The 16697-nt window shown below is 38.5% G+C and overlaps 1 protein-coding gene and 1 non-coding gene across 6 annotated transcripts in view; one reads left to right on the top strand and one right to left on the bottom strand.

The window, feature by feature from the left end:
- Positions 1 to 16697, top strand: part of PRKDC (protein kinase, DNA-activated, catalytic subunit) — a 232649-nt gene that overhangs the window by 61457 nt on the left and 154495 nt on the right. For all 5 annotated transcript variants that reach the window (XR_003207910.2, XM_025870579.2, XM_073892755.1 and 2 more), the window contains 7 exons: positions 1126 to 1259; positions 5915 to 6169; positions 10211 to 10434; positions 11112 to 11323; positions 11714 to 11846; positions 12284 to 12442; positions 13283 to 13486. Coding sequence is in view for 4 of the 5 variants with exons in the window: in XM_025870579.2 (XP_025726364.2) it covers positions 1126 to 1259; positions 5915 to 6169; positions 10211 to 10434; positions 11112 to 11323; positions 11714 to 11846; positions 12284 to 12442; positions 13283 to 13486 (1321 nt within the window). In the remaining variant the exon portion in view is untranslated. The remainder of the gene's footprint in view (positions 1 to 1125; positions 1260 to 5914; positions 6170 to 10210; positions 10435 to 11111; positions 11324 to 11713; positions 11847 to 12283; positions 12443 to 13282; positions 13487 to 16697) is intronic.
- On the bottom strand, positions 13518 to 13669 carry LOC112823738 (small nucleolar RNA SNORA62/SNORA6 family). Its single transcript, XR_003208112.1, has one exon. It is a non-coding gene; the product is annotated as a small nucleolar RNA SNORA62/SNORA6 family (small nucleolar RNA).

Below are 16697 nucleotides of genomic sequence, written 5' to 3'. Positions count from 1 at the left end.
GTGCTAATTGCTTCCCTTTTTTATTTTTTTTTTAACATAAAACTGATTCTCAGTAAAAGAAAATTTGAAAGGAATGTGTGGAAGCATAAAGAATCAATTTTCTAAACAAGGAATGCGTGGAAATAGGAGTCAATTTCTAGGACGCTAAAAAGCTTTGTGTTTGAAAATGCTTGGCCTAAGGTATAAATTTGTAACACATTTTATCTGCACTAATTTTGAATACAAATTTGGTGTGGAATTATTTGACTAGGAAATGCATGAGCTATTATGGAGTAAATTTGAAATATAAAAACTGAAATATTGAAATAGTAGCATTTTGACAGCCATGGAATTACAGAATTATGAAATGAAGCTACCCAAAGCCAAGGCAGGCTTATTAACCAGTGGTATCCAGTCTTCACTGTTAATTCCATCCTAGCAAGGTCTTATTCTCCAGAAGGATGGGGTGTGCCATGCATCAGCCCCTCCAGATCTGTGCAGGGTGTCTGGGGAGTCTGCTGACTGCTACCACTCTGCAGAAGCATTGGCACATGTAAATTAGATATTAATATTTTCTCTGTTGTTTTTAAAATTGATCCCTTCAGATCCTATTGTTAACTTTTGACCTCTTTAGATCGTTGGTTCTCAAACTGAAACATGCATCAGAATTACCTGGAGGTATTGTTAAAACATAGGTTGCTGGGTCCTGCCCCCAGAATCTTTCAGTAGGTCTGGAGTGGGGCCAAGAATTTGCATTTTCTGCCAAGTTTTACAGATAATATTGATGCAGCTGGCTCAGGGACCACAATTTGAGAGAGACTGCTTTAGATTTCAAATCCCCCTTTGTTTTAAGGTACATTGAAAAGGAAACATGAAAATATTGGTACTGTTGTTTTAAGAAATACTTTTTAACTTTTCCCTCAAGTTAAAAAAAAAAATGAAGGTAAGCAGCATTTAGGACCAATATATTTAACCTGTGACATTTTATGGTATACTATTGATAATACATTAAAAATAAATTGAATGCCTTTTGATGAAGTTTCTACATGTGTGGCAAAATTGAGTTTATGGTTTCTAGACTAACATTTAGCTAAATGCTAAATGTTGGGGCATGTGTATTAAATATAGTATGTTATCTCCATTTAGAGGATTTCCACCTGCGGCATCATTGTGTTTACTGGATGTGGTCCAGTGGCTGTTAGCCCACTGTGGGAGGCCCCAAACAGAATGTCGACACAAATCCATAGAACTCTTTTATAAATTTGTTCCTTTATTGCCAGGTATTGTGACCTTTATGTCCTATAAATTATGGGTTTTTCTGTTACCAGTAGTAAGAGAGATGTATACTTATTTAAAATGTAACCTTTCGGGCACCTGGGTGACTCAGTTGGTTGGTTAAGCGACTGCCTTCAGCTCAGGTCATGATCCTGGAGTCCCAGGATCGAGTCCTGCATCGGGCTCCCTGCTCAGCAGGGAGTCTGCTTCTCCCTCTGACCCTCCCCCCTCTCATGTGCTCTCTATCACTCTGTCTCTCAAATAAATAAATAAAAAAATGGGTCACCTGGGTGGCTCAGTCGTTAAGCGTCTGCCTTCGGCTCAGGTCATGATCCCAGGGTCCTGGGATCGAGCCCCGCATCGGGCTCCCTGCTTGGCGGGAAGCCTGCTTCTCCCTCTCCCACTCCCCTTGCTTGTGTTCCCTCTCTCACTGTCTCTCTCTCTGCCAAATAAATAAATAAAATCTTAAAAAAAAAAAATCTTTAAAAAAAAATAAAAATGTAACCTTTCTGTTATACAGATGAGTATAACAGATAATACATTCCTAGTAAAAAGATAAGTATATTCAATAATCATTACAGATCATTTGTATGACAAAGGATAAACTATGGGGTGTACATTTCTCAAAGATTTATAGAAGGAAAGAAAAAAATCCTATTTTGATGTCAAACGATATAGAGGAAGTAAATTTAGAATTTCCCAGTATCTTTTTTATCCTACTACATTTTTGCTTTTTTTATCTCATTTAAAGGAAATGAAGTAAGGGTTGGATGACCAGTGCAGTTAACATGATATTCAGTTAATAGTTAGTGAAATAATGCAGTTGTTTTATTTCACCATGTGATTAATAAGAAATTGTTAAAACTGCTAAATCTGAATGATCTCAGATTATTGTGATATTAAAGGAAAGCAATGAACCCATGCTTTTTAATAATTATTGCATTAAGCCATTAAACAATACTTACAGACTTGAAATAATTACTAAAGTTTTTAGTACAGGAATAAATGTATTCTCTTTTCTCCAGTTAAGTCCAGACTGAGGTTTGGGAGTGTAGGTATGGGGAAACTGTGCCTCAGGATGGACCGAGGCCCTGGCTTCCCCCTATGGAATGCACTGTGCAAGAGTCCAGAACCAAGAGGTGCTATGGTGTCTGGATAAGAAAGGTCATGGTACACTACAGAACATGAGGAAGACCCAGTTCTTTTTAGAAAATAGGGTGGAGTACTACTTTGGGGCTTTTTCCTCATGGAAGAAGAAGTGACAGTTACTTGATATAGTTCTAAAACTTAGAAGATTCTATTCTATGTTTTGTTATACTATGGAATGTATTATGATGATATGTGCCATAGATTTATATAGCATATATTGCAGTTGTATTAGTACTACGTATACTCTCTGGTATATATATATATATTTGTCTATATTTATTTGTCTACTATAATTATATATATAAAGTGGTAATGTGTATTTGGATTTTTAATGTAGAGAATTGTTTAAAAAACACCACTAATATTTTATATTTGCTTATTGCTTTTAGTTAACAAAATTAGTCTTATATGTTGTCATTCTTAAAATACACCTATAGTCCATGAAGATTGGATGGGTGGAAGGGTGGGGCATGTTTTCCTTATTTTTATTTTTATTTTTTTAAGATTTTATTTATTTATTTGACAGGGAACACAAACAGAGGGAGTGGGAGAGGGAGAAGCAGGCTTCCCACAGAGCAGGGAGCCTGATGCGGGGCTTGATCCCAGGACCCTGGGATCATGACCTGAGCCGAAGGCACACACTTAACAACTGAGCCACAGGGCGCCCCAATATTTTCCTTATTTTTAAATGAAACTTTGGCCCAGATATTATAAGGGTGCAACTGCTAGTCGGCAGACCTTACCTCCCTCCAGGGTGGATCTTTGACTCTCCCTCAGCCCACACAATTTCTAGTGTTGTCAGCTTGACTGATCCTAGGCATTTCTGTTGTTCTTCTCAGTTGCCTACAATAGAGACCTTACGTATTTTCAATGAAATAAGTAGAACTCTGCTTCTCAGAATTGTTTCTGTTATACAAAGGATGCCAAGTAGTAGGTGAACCTTGCCCCGCTGCCAATATATAACACTCCTCTGTGCCCTCCAGTGTTGCATCCACTGTTCTCTCTGCTGTGTTTTCCCCCCAGTAGTTTTTTTTTCTTAAGTTTTTAATTCCAGTTAGTTAACATACAGTGTCATACTAGTTTCAGGTATACAATGTAGTAATTCAATGATTCTATATATTACCTGGTGCTCATCATGTCAAGTACACTCTTAATCCACACCACCAGTTAAATGATCCTTTAACCATCAGTTTGTTCTTTATAGTTAAGAGTCTGTTCCTTGGTTTGCCTCTTTTTGCCCCCATATGTTCATTTGGTTTTTTCTGTTTGTTTGTTTTTTAAGATTTTATTTATTTGAGAGGGCCCAGGTAAGGGCAGAGGGAGAAGCAGACCCTGCTGAGCAGGGAGCCCAACATGGGGCTCGATCCCAGGACCCCCCAGGATCATGATCTGAGCTGAAGGCAGATGTTTAACTGACTGAGCCACCCAGGTGCCCCTGTTTTGTTTTGTTTCTTAAATTCCACCTATGAGTGAAATCACACGCTGTTTGTCTTTTTCTGACTGACTTGCCTAGCATAATGTTCTCAAGCTCCATCCATGTCCTTGTAAGTGGCAAGATTTCATTCTTTTTTATGGCTGAATAATATTTATACTACATCTTCCTTATCCACTCATCCATCAGTCGATGGACAGTTGGGCTGATTATATATTTGGTTGTAAACAATGCTGCCCTCAGTGGTTTGTGTGTGTGTGTGTGTGTGTGTGTGTGTGTGTGTGTGTGTGTGTGTTTTAAGAGGGTGGGGCGTGGAGGAGGGAGAGAGAATTTCAAGCAGGCTCTACACCCACCGTGGAGCCCAACATGGGGTTCAGTTGATCCTACAACCCTGAGATCATGACCTGTGCTAAAATCAAGAGTCGGACGCTTAACCAGCTGAGCCAGCCAGGTGCCCCACCCCCAGTGGTTTTTAAGGGACAATGTTAGGTGTCTTTTTAGATCAGAAGTCCTGTGTCCTAAAAGAGTATGCTGTTGTCAGGGCTGCTGGGCAACACCTAGATCAGTGGGCCGTATGACAAGTATACAGACATGTCCCTACGACATGTGTCAGGGGCTTCTGACTGCTGAGACTCATGTTGGACAGAAAGCCAGGGTGACAGCAACCATAGTTCAGAGGAGGAGAGTGAGAAAGAGGCAGGGATTTGGGAAGGTTCCCGGCAATCCAGATGTGCTTTCCCAGGCCTGTCTCTTGGTCCGCATATTCCCTTCTCCTCTTCTTCCTCTACACCTGTCTCTCTCTGTCCTTTCTCTTCTATGACTCTTAGCTAGTATTCAATATAGAACTTAAATATTATTTTTACTCATTTTATTTTTTGATATTTAGTGAAAATAATGGAATGTTTAATAGTTCTCCCTAAAACAAACCTGAAAACATGATATTAAATCTTTTACTTATATAGCGGTGACGTATATTTTAACACAATAGGAAAACTATTTCTTCTTTTTACTACATCAGAAATACATTAGTGTTTTGAATTCTTCTCTAACTTCATTAGAATCAGGATGATTTGACCTTTTGAGCGTCACTGATTTCAGAGCATACAAAATACAATTTAATGTTTTTTCTTTAGTTTAGAAAATGAGTAATACCTAAAGGAAAAAATGCTTTTTAAAAAGCAGTTAATTCAGGGCACCTGGTGTCTCAGTCAGTCGAGTGTCTGCCTTTGGCTCAGGTCATTGATCCCAGGGTCCTGGGATTAAGCCTCGTATCGGGATCCCTGCTCAGTGGGGAATCTGCTTCTCCCTCTCCCTCTGCTGCTCCCCCTGCTTGTGTGTGCACCCTCCCTCCCTCCCTCCCTCTCTCTCTCTGTCAAATAAATAAAATCTTTAAAAAATAAAAGATAATTCAACTCTTTTATTTAATAAAAACTGCATTTAACTGAATGATGGATGCTACTCTAAGCACTATTTCAAATATTAACTACTTCAATTCATTTACTCTTTGTAGGAACCTCAGAGGTAGATACTGTTAGGATTCTCATTTAGAGATGAGGAAACCGGGACACGAGAGAGGCCAGATCCACATACCCAGAAGTAGGATAGGAACTTGAGAGTCACAGTGCTCTTTTTGTGTTCATCCTTTAAATTAGTCCTGAAAAAAAGGGATAACAATTTTCAAGAAAAAAGGCAAGGGAAAGGATATGATGTTTATAAGTGTTCAAATGATATCCAACCATTTTTATAATGTTTAAAGCAACTGAAGAGGATGGCTTTGGTGGAAATACCTTCTTGGCAGTAATTACAGTGAAACAAGTTGTGATTGCTATAGGTAAAAAAAAAAAGATTATCCCTTATCATTTGAAATTGTATTGCTCTGGTAGGTACTTTATATGGGACTTTTATGGAAACTATATTTGAAATACTGTGATCTGTTCTGAATATGTTTGTTAACATATCAGACTTTTAATTCTTGTTTTTTATTATTGGGGGATGCTACTTTTAATTAGGCACCATGATTAGATTAATTTTAATTATCTGAAAGTTATATGTGTGTTTTAATCTTGTTTCTTTTTTAAGGCAGTACATCCCCTTCTTCATGGCTGAAGGATATTCTTAAGAACAAAGATACTTCCTTTCTCATAAACATATTTGAGGGGGGAGGAGGAGATTGTGATCGGCTGTCAGGCATCCTTGCTCAGCCCACCCTCTTCCATCTGCAAGGGCCGTTCAGCCTGAGAGCTGTCCTGCAGTGGATGGACATGCTTCTGGCGGCTTTGGAGTGCTACAACACATTCATTGAAGAGAAAACCCTTGAAGCATCTGAGATCCTGGGTAGGTAAAACCTACACCCCAAGTTACTGTGGTCCAGTTCTACCTGGAGTCATTCTGCGCAAAAGAGCAGTGGGGTGTTTGACTAGACAGGCACCACCGTCTCAGAATCCCAGAAACAAAGGCGATAGCAGGGAGCATTAATTTAGTACTTTCATTCTTGACGCTCACAGTGAGGGCAGGGTTCTGGTGTATATGACAGCAATGAGGCTACAGAAACCTGCCCAGTCTGTACTTTGTGCCCTGTTTACAGGTTCTTGATGATCCTTTTATCAAATAACCTTTTGAGGTTTTCATTTGCATATAACACATTAAAAGAGTTCTTCCCGGGTGCCTGGCTGGCCCAGTTGATAGAGCATGCTATTCTTTTTTTTTCTTTTTTTTAGAGAGAGCATTCAAGCAGGGTGGAGTGGGGTAGAGAAGCAGAGGGAGGGGGCAGAGAGGGAGGGAGAGAAAGAATCTTAAGTAGGCTCCATGTTCCGTGTGGAGCTGGATGCAGGGCTCCATCTCATGACCCTGAGAATGAAATCAAGAGTTGGAAGCTTAACTAACTGAGTCACCCACGCACCTGGAGCATGCAACTCTTGATCTCGGGGTTGTAAGTTCCAGCCCCACGTTGGGTGTAGAGATTACTTAAAAAAATAAAATCTTTAAAAAAAAATGTTTATGGGGGCACTTGGGTGGTGTGGTCGGTTAAGCGGCTGACTCTTGGTTTTGGCTCAGGTCTGATCTCAGGGTCCTGAGATCGAGCCCTGCATTGGGCTCCATGCTCAGCACTGAGTCTGCTTCACATTCTCTGCCCCTCCTGCTAATATTCTCTATCTCTCTCTCCCTCTCTCATAAATAAATCCTTAAATGTTTATGAAATAAATGAATTCTTTGTGACATGAGGCTCTGTGATCTTATTCCATGGTTTTTTGAGTAGCATGTCTTTATTTTTCTTACATTTTCCTATTCCTTAGTGTTTTTATTGTAGCATGATGATGATAGTGTTGTTTACAGAGGATAGAATGCAGGGTGGAGTGTTTTGTGTGCTCCTTAGCCGGGAAGGAGGAAATGGCAGGCTCCATCCTTCTAGTGACCTAAATGGGACCTCAGAAGGCGGGAGATGGCTCCTGGGAGGTGGGTGTCTCCCAGAGTAGAGTACCCAGGAGCGGACCATAGCTGAGAGGTAAGTTGCTCTGGGCTTCGAGGTTCTCTGAGCAGGCTATTTTAGTCTTCAGGGGTTTCACCTAAATCCTCTCTCATGGGCTGAACATCCATCCAACTTACCACTCAGACATGTTCTGTCGTTTAAATGATTTTCAGTGTAGACAGAGCATCCATTCTGGTGGTGGCTGACTAAAGGAACTACCAGTCTCTAATTCTGTCAGAGCTGAAGTCTGTATTTCAGGAATTTGGGAGAAAGAACCAGGCTGTCTTGTCTTCCTTCTAGCTTGAGGAAGTTGGAGCCAGACATGGTGGGGAGTGTGTAATGTGTGTGTGTACACACATGCTAGGGTTCAGGAAAACAGATTTTATGCTTCTGAGATCTGACTCTCCAGCGTGGGATTCTGCATGATTCTAGTGTGGGATTTTAGAAAGATAGGTAAGATAAGTTCTGAAACTTTAAAAACAACAATAGTATAGCTGTTAACTTGCAAATAGTACCTTAGATTTGTTGTTTTAAGAGATCTATATCATTTTGAAAATTTCTTTTTTTTTTTTTAAAGATTTTATTTATTTGACAGAGAGAGACAGTGAGAGAGGGAACACAAGCAGGGGGAATGGGAGAGGGAGAAGCAGGCTTCCCGCTGAACAGGGAGCCCGATGCGGGGCTCGATCCCAGGACCCCAGGGTCATGACCTGAGCCTAAGGCAGATGCTTAATGACTGAGAGCCACCCAGGCGCCCCTCATTTTGAAAATTTCAACAAGGAAAAAAGCATAGGAAACCCTGTCCCCTAATTGCATTACCTAGTGACAACACTAAGACAGTATAGTCTTTACTCTTCTAAACTTTTTCTATACATATAATATATATTTTAATTTTTATTTTATAACTTAATGCGACTATTGCATGCTTTACTGTACTTTGCTTTTTAAAAAGAAACTTTTAAACAGAAACTTAATATATTGGATGTCTTTTTATGTCAGTAAATATACCTTGAGCTAATTTAAATGACCACATATTACTAAATTAAGTGAATGTGTCACAATTAAGCAGTCTTCAAACTGCTTTATTCATTTACCTTGTGAGGAGTGGGGAACATTAAAAACAATGTACCTTCTTTCAAACTTGACAAAAAATTCCCCGTTGCTTTCAGTTGTAATTTCTGGTGTATCAAAATGTGGGTATTTTAACATAAAATGTTAGCATTACTTAAAAAATGTATTCAGTGGAGCCTATATACTGTAGAGGTTTTTTTATTTAACATCATCAGCCTTAACAGTTCCTTTACTGGAAATTTTGCAAAGTTCCTGAATTATTCTCACCATTCCATACCCTTCACATTTTTTTTTAACCTAAGTCTTCTGTGTTTTTATGCTTATGTTTTCACTCATAACTCTTTGTCTTTGCAACAAAATGGTCTACATGTTATAGGTTTCTTCTGTGTTGCATTATCATTGCATTTGTTATTAGGGCACTTTATGTTTATTACCACTATAATGATACAAACATAATAAAGATTTTGTTGAATAATTATTACATATAAAAGGTAAAATTATATGGTTAGAATTCTATTTTTGTTTTGTATATGATTTTAGTAAAAAATAACTTGGTCACATAAACAAGTGCCATATTTGAATGGTGCTAAATGCACTTGCTAAAATGCTCATTTTTTTCCACATTTAGCGTATCTGTAATTGGAATGTGTCATACAGCCCCTGCTCTGTTGGATTTAAGGATATTTGGTGTTTGAAAATGAAATTCTTAATATATTTTCTCTCATTTCTTTGAATACATGGTGATCTGTCATCAAAATTTTAATGCTCTGTCAGGTTTGCAATTTGATGAACTTAAATTTTATGAAAACAGAATTAGAAACCCTCAGACTTATAAAAGCGTTTTTTTTATTTTTTTATTTTTATTTTTTTAGATTTTTACTTATTTGAGAGAGGGAGCATGAGCAGGGGGAGGAGCAGAGGGAGAGGAAGGAGCAGACTGCTTGCTGAGCAGGCAGCCTGATATGGGGCTCCATCCCAGGACTCTGGGATCATGACCTGAGCCGAAGGCAGACGCTTAACTGACTGAGCCACCCAGGCACCTCTATAAAAGCATTTCTTACTCAGTCATTACCTTTACTCTTTCAACATGTACACCACTTTTTAAGACTGTCCCTTTGTTTGGGAGGTCTTTACTCTCTGGTACAAAACTACAGTAAGACTGAGGAGAGGAGAAAGTTGTTTTGTCTTTCTTCCATAAGCAAGACTGGGGTAATCATGAAAGAAGTAGGGTTGGGGAGGGGGCACCTGGGTGGCTCAGTTGGTTAAGTGACTGCCTTTGGTTCAGGTTATGATCCTGGAGTCCCAGGATCGAGTCCCTGCTTGGCGGGGAGTCTGCTTCTCCCTCTGACCCTCCCCCCCCATCTCATTCTCTCTCTCAAATAAATAAATAAAATCTTTAAAAAAAAAAAGAAAACAGAAGTAGGGATGGGGGGACAGAGAACCAGTACCTTTGTGTTTTTAGACATGTGAGTTTTATGAAAAAGTCTCTTTGGGAGTTGATGCAATTGTTTCCATAAAAAGACCACTGCCAGAATTTGTTTCTCTGTTGCCTCTTTGAAGGACATTTCAGTTGTTTTTGTTTCTTCATTATTAAAAACAAAGCTAAAATGAACATCCATATAAACACTTTATAATGCTGTCATTATTTCATTAGGATAAAATTTCAATGCTGGATCAAAGCATATGAGCTTTTTTAACATTTGATAGAAATTGGTGTGCATATTTTTTAAAGCTTTTTCTGTTTGAATTTTGGCTAAAAGTATATCATGCCTATTTACATTAATCATAGTGGAGTTAGAAGGAAGCATATGTTAATAATTGAGTATAATTTTTTTTAGGTACTGAAACACAGTCTTCACTTTGGAAAGCGGTGGCTTTCTTTTTAGAAAACATTGCTCTGCATGGTATTACGGCAGCAGAAAAGTGCTTTGGCACTGGGGCAACAGGTCACAGACCCAGTCTACAAGAGGGAGAAAGATATAATTACAGCAAATGCACGATTGTGGTCCGGATTATGGAATTTACCACAACGCTGCTCAGCACCTCCCCAGAAGGCTGGAAGGTGGGTCACTCCTGGTGCTCTCTTAGTTTGAGGTCAGTACTTGGCCCTGGAAAAATATTTTCTAGTACCTATTAAAAGTGGTTTTAGTTTCCTTAGAACTTTCCATTGCTGTAGGAGTTATGTGTTCTAGAAAGTAATAAAATTTTGCATGTACATCAGATTCTTATGTGAATAAAATACAAAATAGTTTTCCTAAATGTTTTATTGGATATTGCATTTTATGCTATGATCAAACGTTTGCTTTAGGAAACATGCATTAACAAATATTTGTAAATGTCTGTGAGGCTTATTATATAAACAAAGTCCAAGTCGGTGTATCCATTTAATACATACTAAGTGTCTACTCTAAACCGGGGGCCATAAAACTATGATCCACAGGCCAAATCCCACCTGCTGCCTGCTATTGTAAAGAAGGTTTCATTGGAACTTGTCTAAGCCCATTTGTCTATGTATTGTCTGTGGCTGCTTTCATGTTATAATGGCAATTAGTTCAGCAGCTGCAACAGAGACCATAGGGCCCACAAACCCTAAAATATTTATTTTCTACAGAGAAAGTTTGCCAACCCCTGCCCTAGCCAGGCAAAAATTCCCCGCTTCATGGACCTTACACTAGTGAAAATCTAAGTGCTGACTAATGGATGTGTTTTTTTTTTCCCCACCCAAATCATCTTTTACAGCTCCTTGAAAAGGATTTATGTAATAACAAAAACCTTATGAAACTCTTGGTGAAAACCCTATGTGAGCCCTCGAGCATAGGTTTCAATATTGGTGATGTCCTAGTTATGAATCATCTTCCTGATGTTTGTGTAAACCTGATGAAAGCACTAAAGAAGTCCCCATACAAAGACACCCTTGAGATGTACCTCAAGGAAAAAATAACAGCACAGAGGTGGGCATTCAGATTATGCTTGGGATCAGTGTTGTGTTGAAATTTAAGGTTGTATCATACTCTGGCAGCTGTGTGTGTTTCTGCTATAGCCCCATTTCCTAAAGTAAAGGATCTCATCAGTTGTTTGATTTAACACATGCTTTACCTGTACCTTATGGTAATCAAGCCTCTGATGTGGCTTAGCCCCATGTTGATTTCCACGGCTGGATTAGCTCATGGGCCCCGTGTTCATTGTTAACCCATGTTTGCTTTCCAGGGTCATATAATGAATTTGAGTGTCAAGTAATCAGTAAACACATTTATAACAGAACACATAGTTTTTCAGTGTATCCTGCTAGTTTAGTGAGATTAATACTCCTCTCATTTCTTTTTGTTTTTCTTACATGGCAGCATTGAGGAGCTCTGTGCTGTTGACCTGTATGGCCCTGATGCTTATGTGGATAGGGCCAAGCTGGCGTCTGTCGTGTCAGCTTGTAGACAACTTCACAGAGCTGGTTTTTTGCATGTTGTATTACCATCTCAGGTAACCACAGCCAATCTGTTTTTACATTTCTCTTAGCTTTATTAAGCTAATTAGTCCATTTATTTATATATATGTTTTAAACATCCTATATGTATGGAATGTGCTGAAATGGGTATTATAGAATTACTTGTGCCAGACATGTGTTAACTGAAAATATAAATATAAAAATTTATAAATATAAAATAAAATGAAGGACATTTATATTTCCAACAGCCTTTTGAAGAATTTTAGGGACGAATTGCTATCGTGCCTTTGTGGGTAGGCAATATAAATGAAAAAATATAGCATAGAAAGCAAAGTTGAGTGAAGATTTTCCTGACGATTAGAATGCAGTCAGTGTTAAAGAATACGGATTTTTTTTAATTCATGAAAGGTGTGAAATTGTGTCTCTATAAAATATATTATTGCTGGATGTTTCAGTGTTGACTTTATTTTAGTCTGCAGATCAGCATCATTCTGTTGGCACAAAACTTCTTTCCCTGGTTTATAAAAGCATTGCACCTGGAGATGAACGAGAGTATTTTCCTTCACTAGACCCCAGTTGTAAGCGATTAGCCAGTGGACTTCTGGAGTTGGCCTTTGCTTTTGGAGGACTGGTAGGAACAGCAGCTACATGCTATTCTATCCTAATGATGTCAATATATAGCTCACTTGCAGTGTGTTTCTAAAAACAAGAATTTAGCTTGAATTTAGTAAGTTCTTAGCTAAGCAAGTACTTTAATAGGTTTACGTGATCTGACTTCCTTTCTAAAAGGTTTTTTTTTAATAAAAGAAATAGGATAATATTCTTCTTAAATTGGGGTTTTGTCTATTGCACTTTGTTTCCAAAAGGACTTTATAAGGCAGAGAACATTTTGTGAATATAAACCTGAACTGTGTTGACACAGTGGCTTCCTCTTCCCCTGTCCTTTGTGACTTTCAGATGGTTGATTTGGGAGCACCCCTGGAGGATAATTCCAGAGGCACCACAGAAAGATATCTTCATGGATTTTCAAACCGTTCAGGGCTGGCCTCACACAGTCTCTGCTGTAGCTGAGATCTGCTAGCCAGTCCTTTGTGTTCATTCCTTCCACCTGTCTTCCCTTTCCTATGCAGAAAGCTCTTCTTTGCCCATTTGTTCACTTAATATAAACAAATCACGTGTTTAAATGGTCTAAAAATGCCCTTACTAGCCTCTCCCCTCAGAGCAACAAGATTTTCTGGAAATTTGGGAGAAACATGAGTCAGGGAAGATTTCTTTCCCACAATGAAACCTAGAAAATGCAAGCTTGTTGAAATGTATGCAATTCAAACTTGAACCCAGGCCTTCAAATACCAGGTTCTCTTTAGACCTTACTGTGTGATTTTCCACTTCCAACGGTAGCAGCTTCCCAGGAGTCTTTCTATAATGGGTAAAATACATACTCCTGTCATTGTACCTTTCCTTGCTTTTTCAGTGTGAGCACCTTCTGAATCTTCTCCTCGACACCACAGTGTTGTCTAAGTCAGCCCCAGGAGTGTCCCAGAGAAACATGGTCAGCTTCTCTCACGGAGAGTATTTTTATAGCTTGTTCGCAGAGACAGTCAACACCGAATTATTGAAAAATCTAGATCTTGCTGTATTGGAGCTCATGAAATCATCTGTGGATAATCCGAAAATGGTAATGAAATTTTTATTTTTACTTTTTTTACTTATGTAGCTAGAATTACCATCAGATTCCACTTATTGGGCCAGAGACCCTTGTGGTGTTAGCCAAAGATTTGCCCCCCATGTCGTACACTACCTACACTTGTGAGTTCATTGTGAAATTTTTACTTAAGTATATTTTCTTACATAATGCCTATAAAAAGATTGCCATATTCTTGAAAACAAAACAAAACAGTTTCTCTTTCCAGAAGGTTTAAAGCTCTTGCCAATGTTTGAAAATAAAATCAAAGGAAAGAAAACCCAGCTTTAATGAACATTTAATAATGTTAAATGGACATTGAAACAGTGATTATTTTTTTTAATCTCTCACTCCCCCAGAATCTCTAGGCCGAATATTACAAGGCACAGCTATGTAGTATAAACTTTTGTGAAGAAGTGGTGTTGGAGCTCATAAGCCTGGAGCCTGCCTTTGTTTTTGCACCAGCTGCCAGCTGGTTTTGTGCACTCTGGGTGCTTTCTGTAGTCATGGTCATTTCACAGGTTGGTACAGAGAGTCATTATTTCCTGTGTGCTCCTGCTGTAGCCCACTTTGCCCCCTCACATTGAACCTTGGATCTCAGTATTTAATATATAGTTGACTTTGGTTTGCTAAACTTGTAAAATTTTGAAATTTAACCCAGTCTGTAGATGGTCAGGAGCCAGGAACTATTGGGAATGACCATTTTAAGGGAGAATGCATAATTTCGTACTGAGTTAAGCTTTTATTCCAAACAGTGCTTGTTGTCTGTCGTAGGAGTATTTTGTGGCAGGTTGTACTAGGTATTTGTATTTAAAGTTAGAAATGAACTTTTAGTAGACCCGTGACACACAGGAAATAGAACATTATGATCTCTGAAGCTGTTCAGACTTCTGGTGAAGGTAATGGATAAACACCATACATATTTACCTCTTCTTCCTCTTCGGTTCCCTCTAAAGTGACAGAAATGGGTCTTTTTTGTTTTGTTTTTGTTTTTAAAGCACAATGTTAAAAGACGCATTAAAGGAGGAAAGACAAGAGTGACAGCATTTTGGAAGCTAGAAAGCAAAAAGATAAGTTATAACAGACTTTAGCGCCCAAGAAAACTGCAGTGTAACATAGTGGTGGGGGATGGGCAGCTGATTTGTGCTGCAGAACCCAGACTTTCTGGGGTCTGGTGATGGAGTCCCAGGCCTCCAGAGTACCAGAAGCAGGATGTGAAGGAGAGGCTGAAAACAGGAGGACTGTGTGAATGTTAGCTGTCCCTTGCCAGGTCTCCTGGCCTTGCCATGTCCTCAAGGAACTGATCCTTCTGCACTTGAAGACACTGGGGGCAGCCAGATCTCTGGAAGGGATAAGTATCTGCACTGCGGCACTCTAGGCAGAGTTGACTGTAGGATACCTTTTTTTAAAATTTTTTTGTTTTTAATTGAAAGACCTATAGTCAAGATTAGCGTCATGTTCTGTATATAAACACCAGTATTTCTTTGAGCAAAGATGTAAAGTTTGAAATATGTCACACTGTATAAAAACATTTTATTATTCCATAAGTGAGAACTCTTGTTTTCTACTTTGATCTCTCAAGTTTAATGTCACTTCTCCCACTCTTCTGACCTTAGTCTCCCACTAGTATTTTTGAACAACCAAAATGTTTCTGGTGTGTGCTGTATTTTTGTATTTTGCCCATTTTTCTATTGGGGTGAAACTTCTTATTAATTTTTAAGAGATTTTTGTATATTAAGGATAATAGACCTCTGTCATGTGTGCAGAAAGTACTTTTTCCTATTGGTCATTTGTCTTTCAATCTCACTTGGAGTGTTTATACAGAAGTATTTATTATAGTTAAATTTATTAATCTTCTTTTCTATCATTCCTGTCTCCCGTGTCATACTTAGAAAGGCCTTCTCCACCCCAGTATTATCTATCTAAAATCAGCCCATCTTTTCTTGTTATTTTCATAGGTTCTTTTTTTAACAAATATAAATAATGCAAAGAGCACACCTGAATATTCTTGAAAGTGAAATTTAGAATCATTTTTTGGGTTACCACCCTTTCCACAACATGCTAGGGATTTTAAGTGATAATACGCTGAATATTGAGTAAATTTAAACCAAACTAACCTTTTTAAAACATAAGCCTACTTTTTCTAAGGTACATCTTTCCATTTATTCAAACCTTTACTCATATTCTCAAATTTTTTTGTCCTACTATTATGTAGAAAGCTATCATTTTATTCATCTAGTTACTGCACATTTTTTTCTTTAAATTTTTTATTGTTTATTATGGTGTGTGTATATATATATATGGTATAAAATACCATATTATTAATATGGTATTAATGTAATACCATATATTACATCATTAGTTTTTGATGCAGTGTTCCATGAGTCATTGTTGGGACATAACACCCAGTGCTCCACGCAGAATGTGCCCTCTTTAATACCCATCACCAGGCTAACCCATCCCCCCGGCCGCCTACCTTCTAGAACCCTCAGTTGTTTTTCAGAGTCCATCGTCTCTCATGGTTCGTCTCTCCCTCCGATTTACTCCCCTTCATTCTTCCGGCTCCTGCTATTTTCTTTTTTTTTTTTCTTTACATATATTTCATTATTTGTTTCAGAGATACAGATCTGTGATTCAACAGTCTTGTACAATTCATAGCGCTCACCATAGCACATATGCTCCCCAAGGTCTATCACCCAGCCATCCCATCACTCCCACCCCCCCACCACTCTAGCAACACTCTGTTTGTTTCCTGAGATTAAGAATTCCTCATATCAGTGAGGTCATATGATACATATCTTTCTCTGATTGACTTATTTCACTCAGCATAACATCCTCCAGTTCCATCCACGTCATTGCAAATGGCAAGATTTTTTTGATGGCTGCATAATATTCCATTGTGTATATAGACCACCTTTTCTTTTTTTTTTTTAATTTTTTTATTGTTATGTTAATCACCATATATTACATCATTAGTTTTTGATGCAGTGTTCCATGATTCATTGTTTGTTCATAACACCCAGTGCACCATGCAAAACATGCCCTCCTCAATACCCATCACCAGGTTAACCCATCCCCCCACCCCCCTACCCTCTAGAACCCTCAGTTTTTCAGAGTCCATCATCTCTCATGGTTCGTCTCCCCCTCTGACATAATCCCCTTTTCTTCCTCTCCTGTTATCTTCTTCTTTTCCTTTTTTCTTAAA

The sequence above is a fragment of the Callorhinus ursinus genome, unplaced genomic scaffold (assembly GCF_003265705.2).
Source record: "Callorhinus ursinus isolate GAN/ISIS: 27379988/994484 unplaced genomic scaffold, GSC_fseal_2.0 scaffold5, whole genome shotgun sequence".
In the NCBI taxonomy this organism is placed as follows: Eukaryota; Metazoa; Chordata; class Mammalia; order Carnivora; family Otariidae; genus Callorhinus; species Callorhinus ursinus.
Note: the sequence above shows the minus strand (reverse complement) of the source record. Positions and strands in the feature narration are given on the sequence as shown.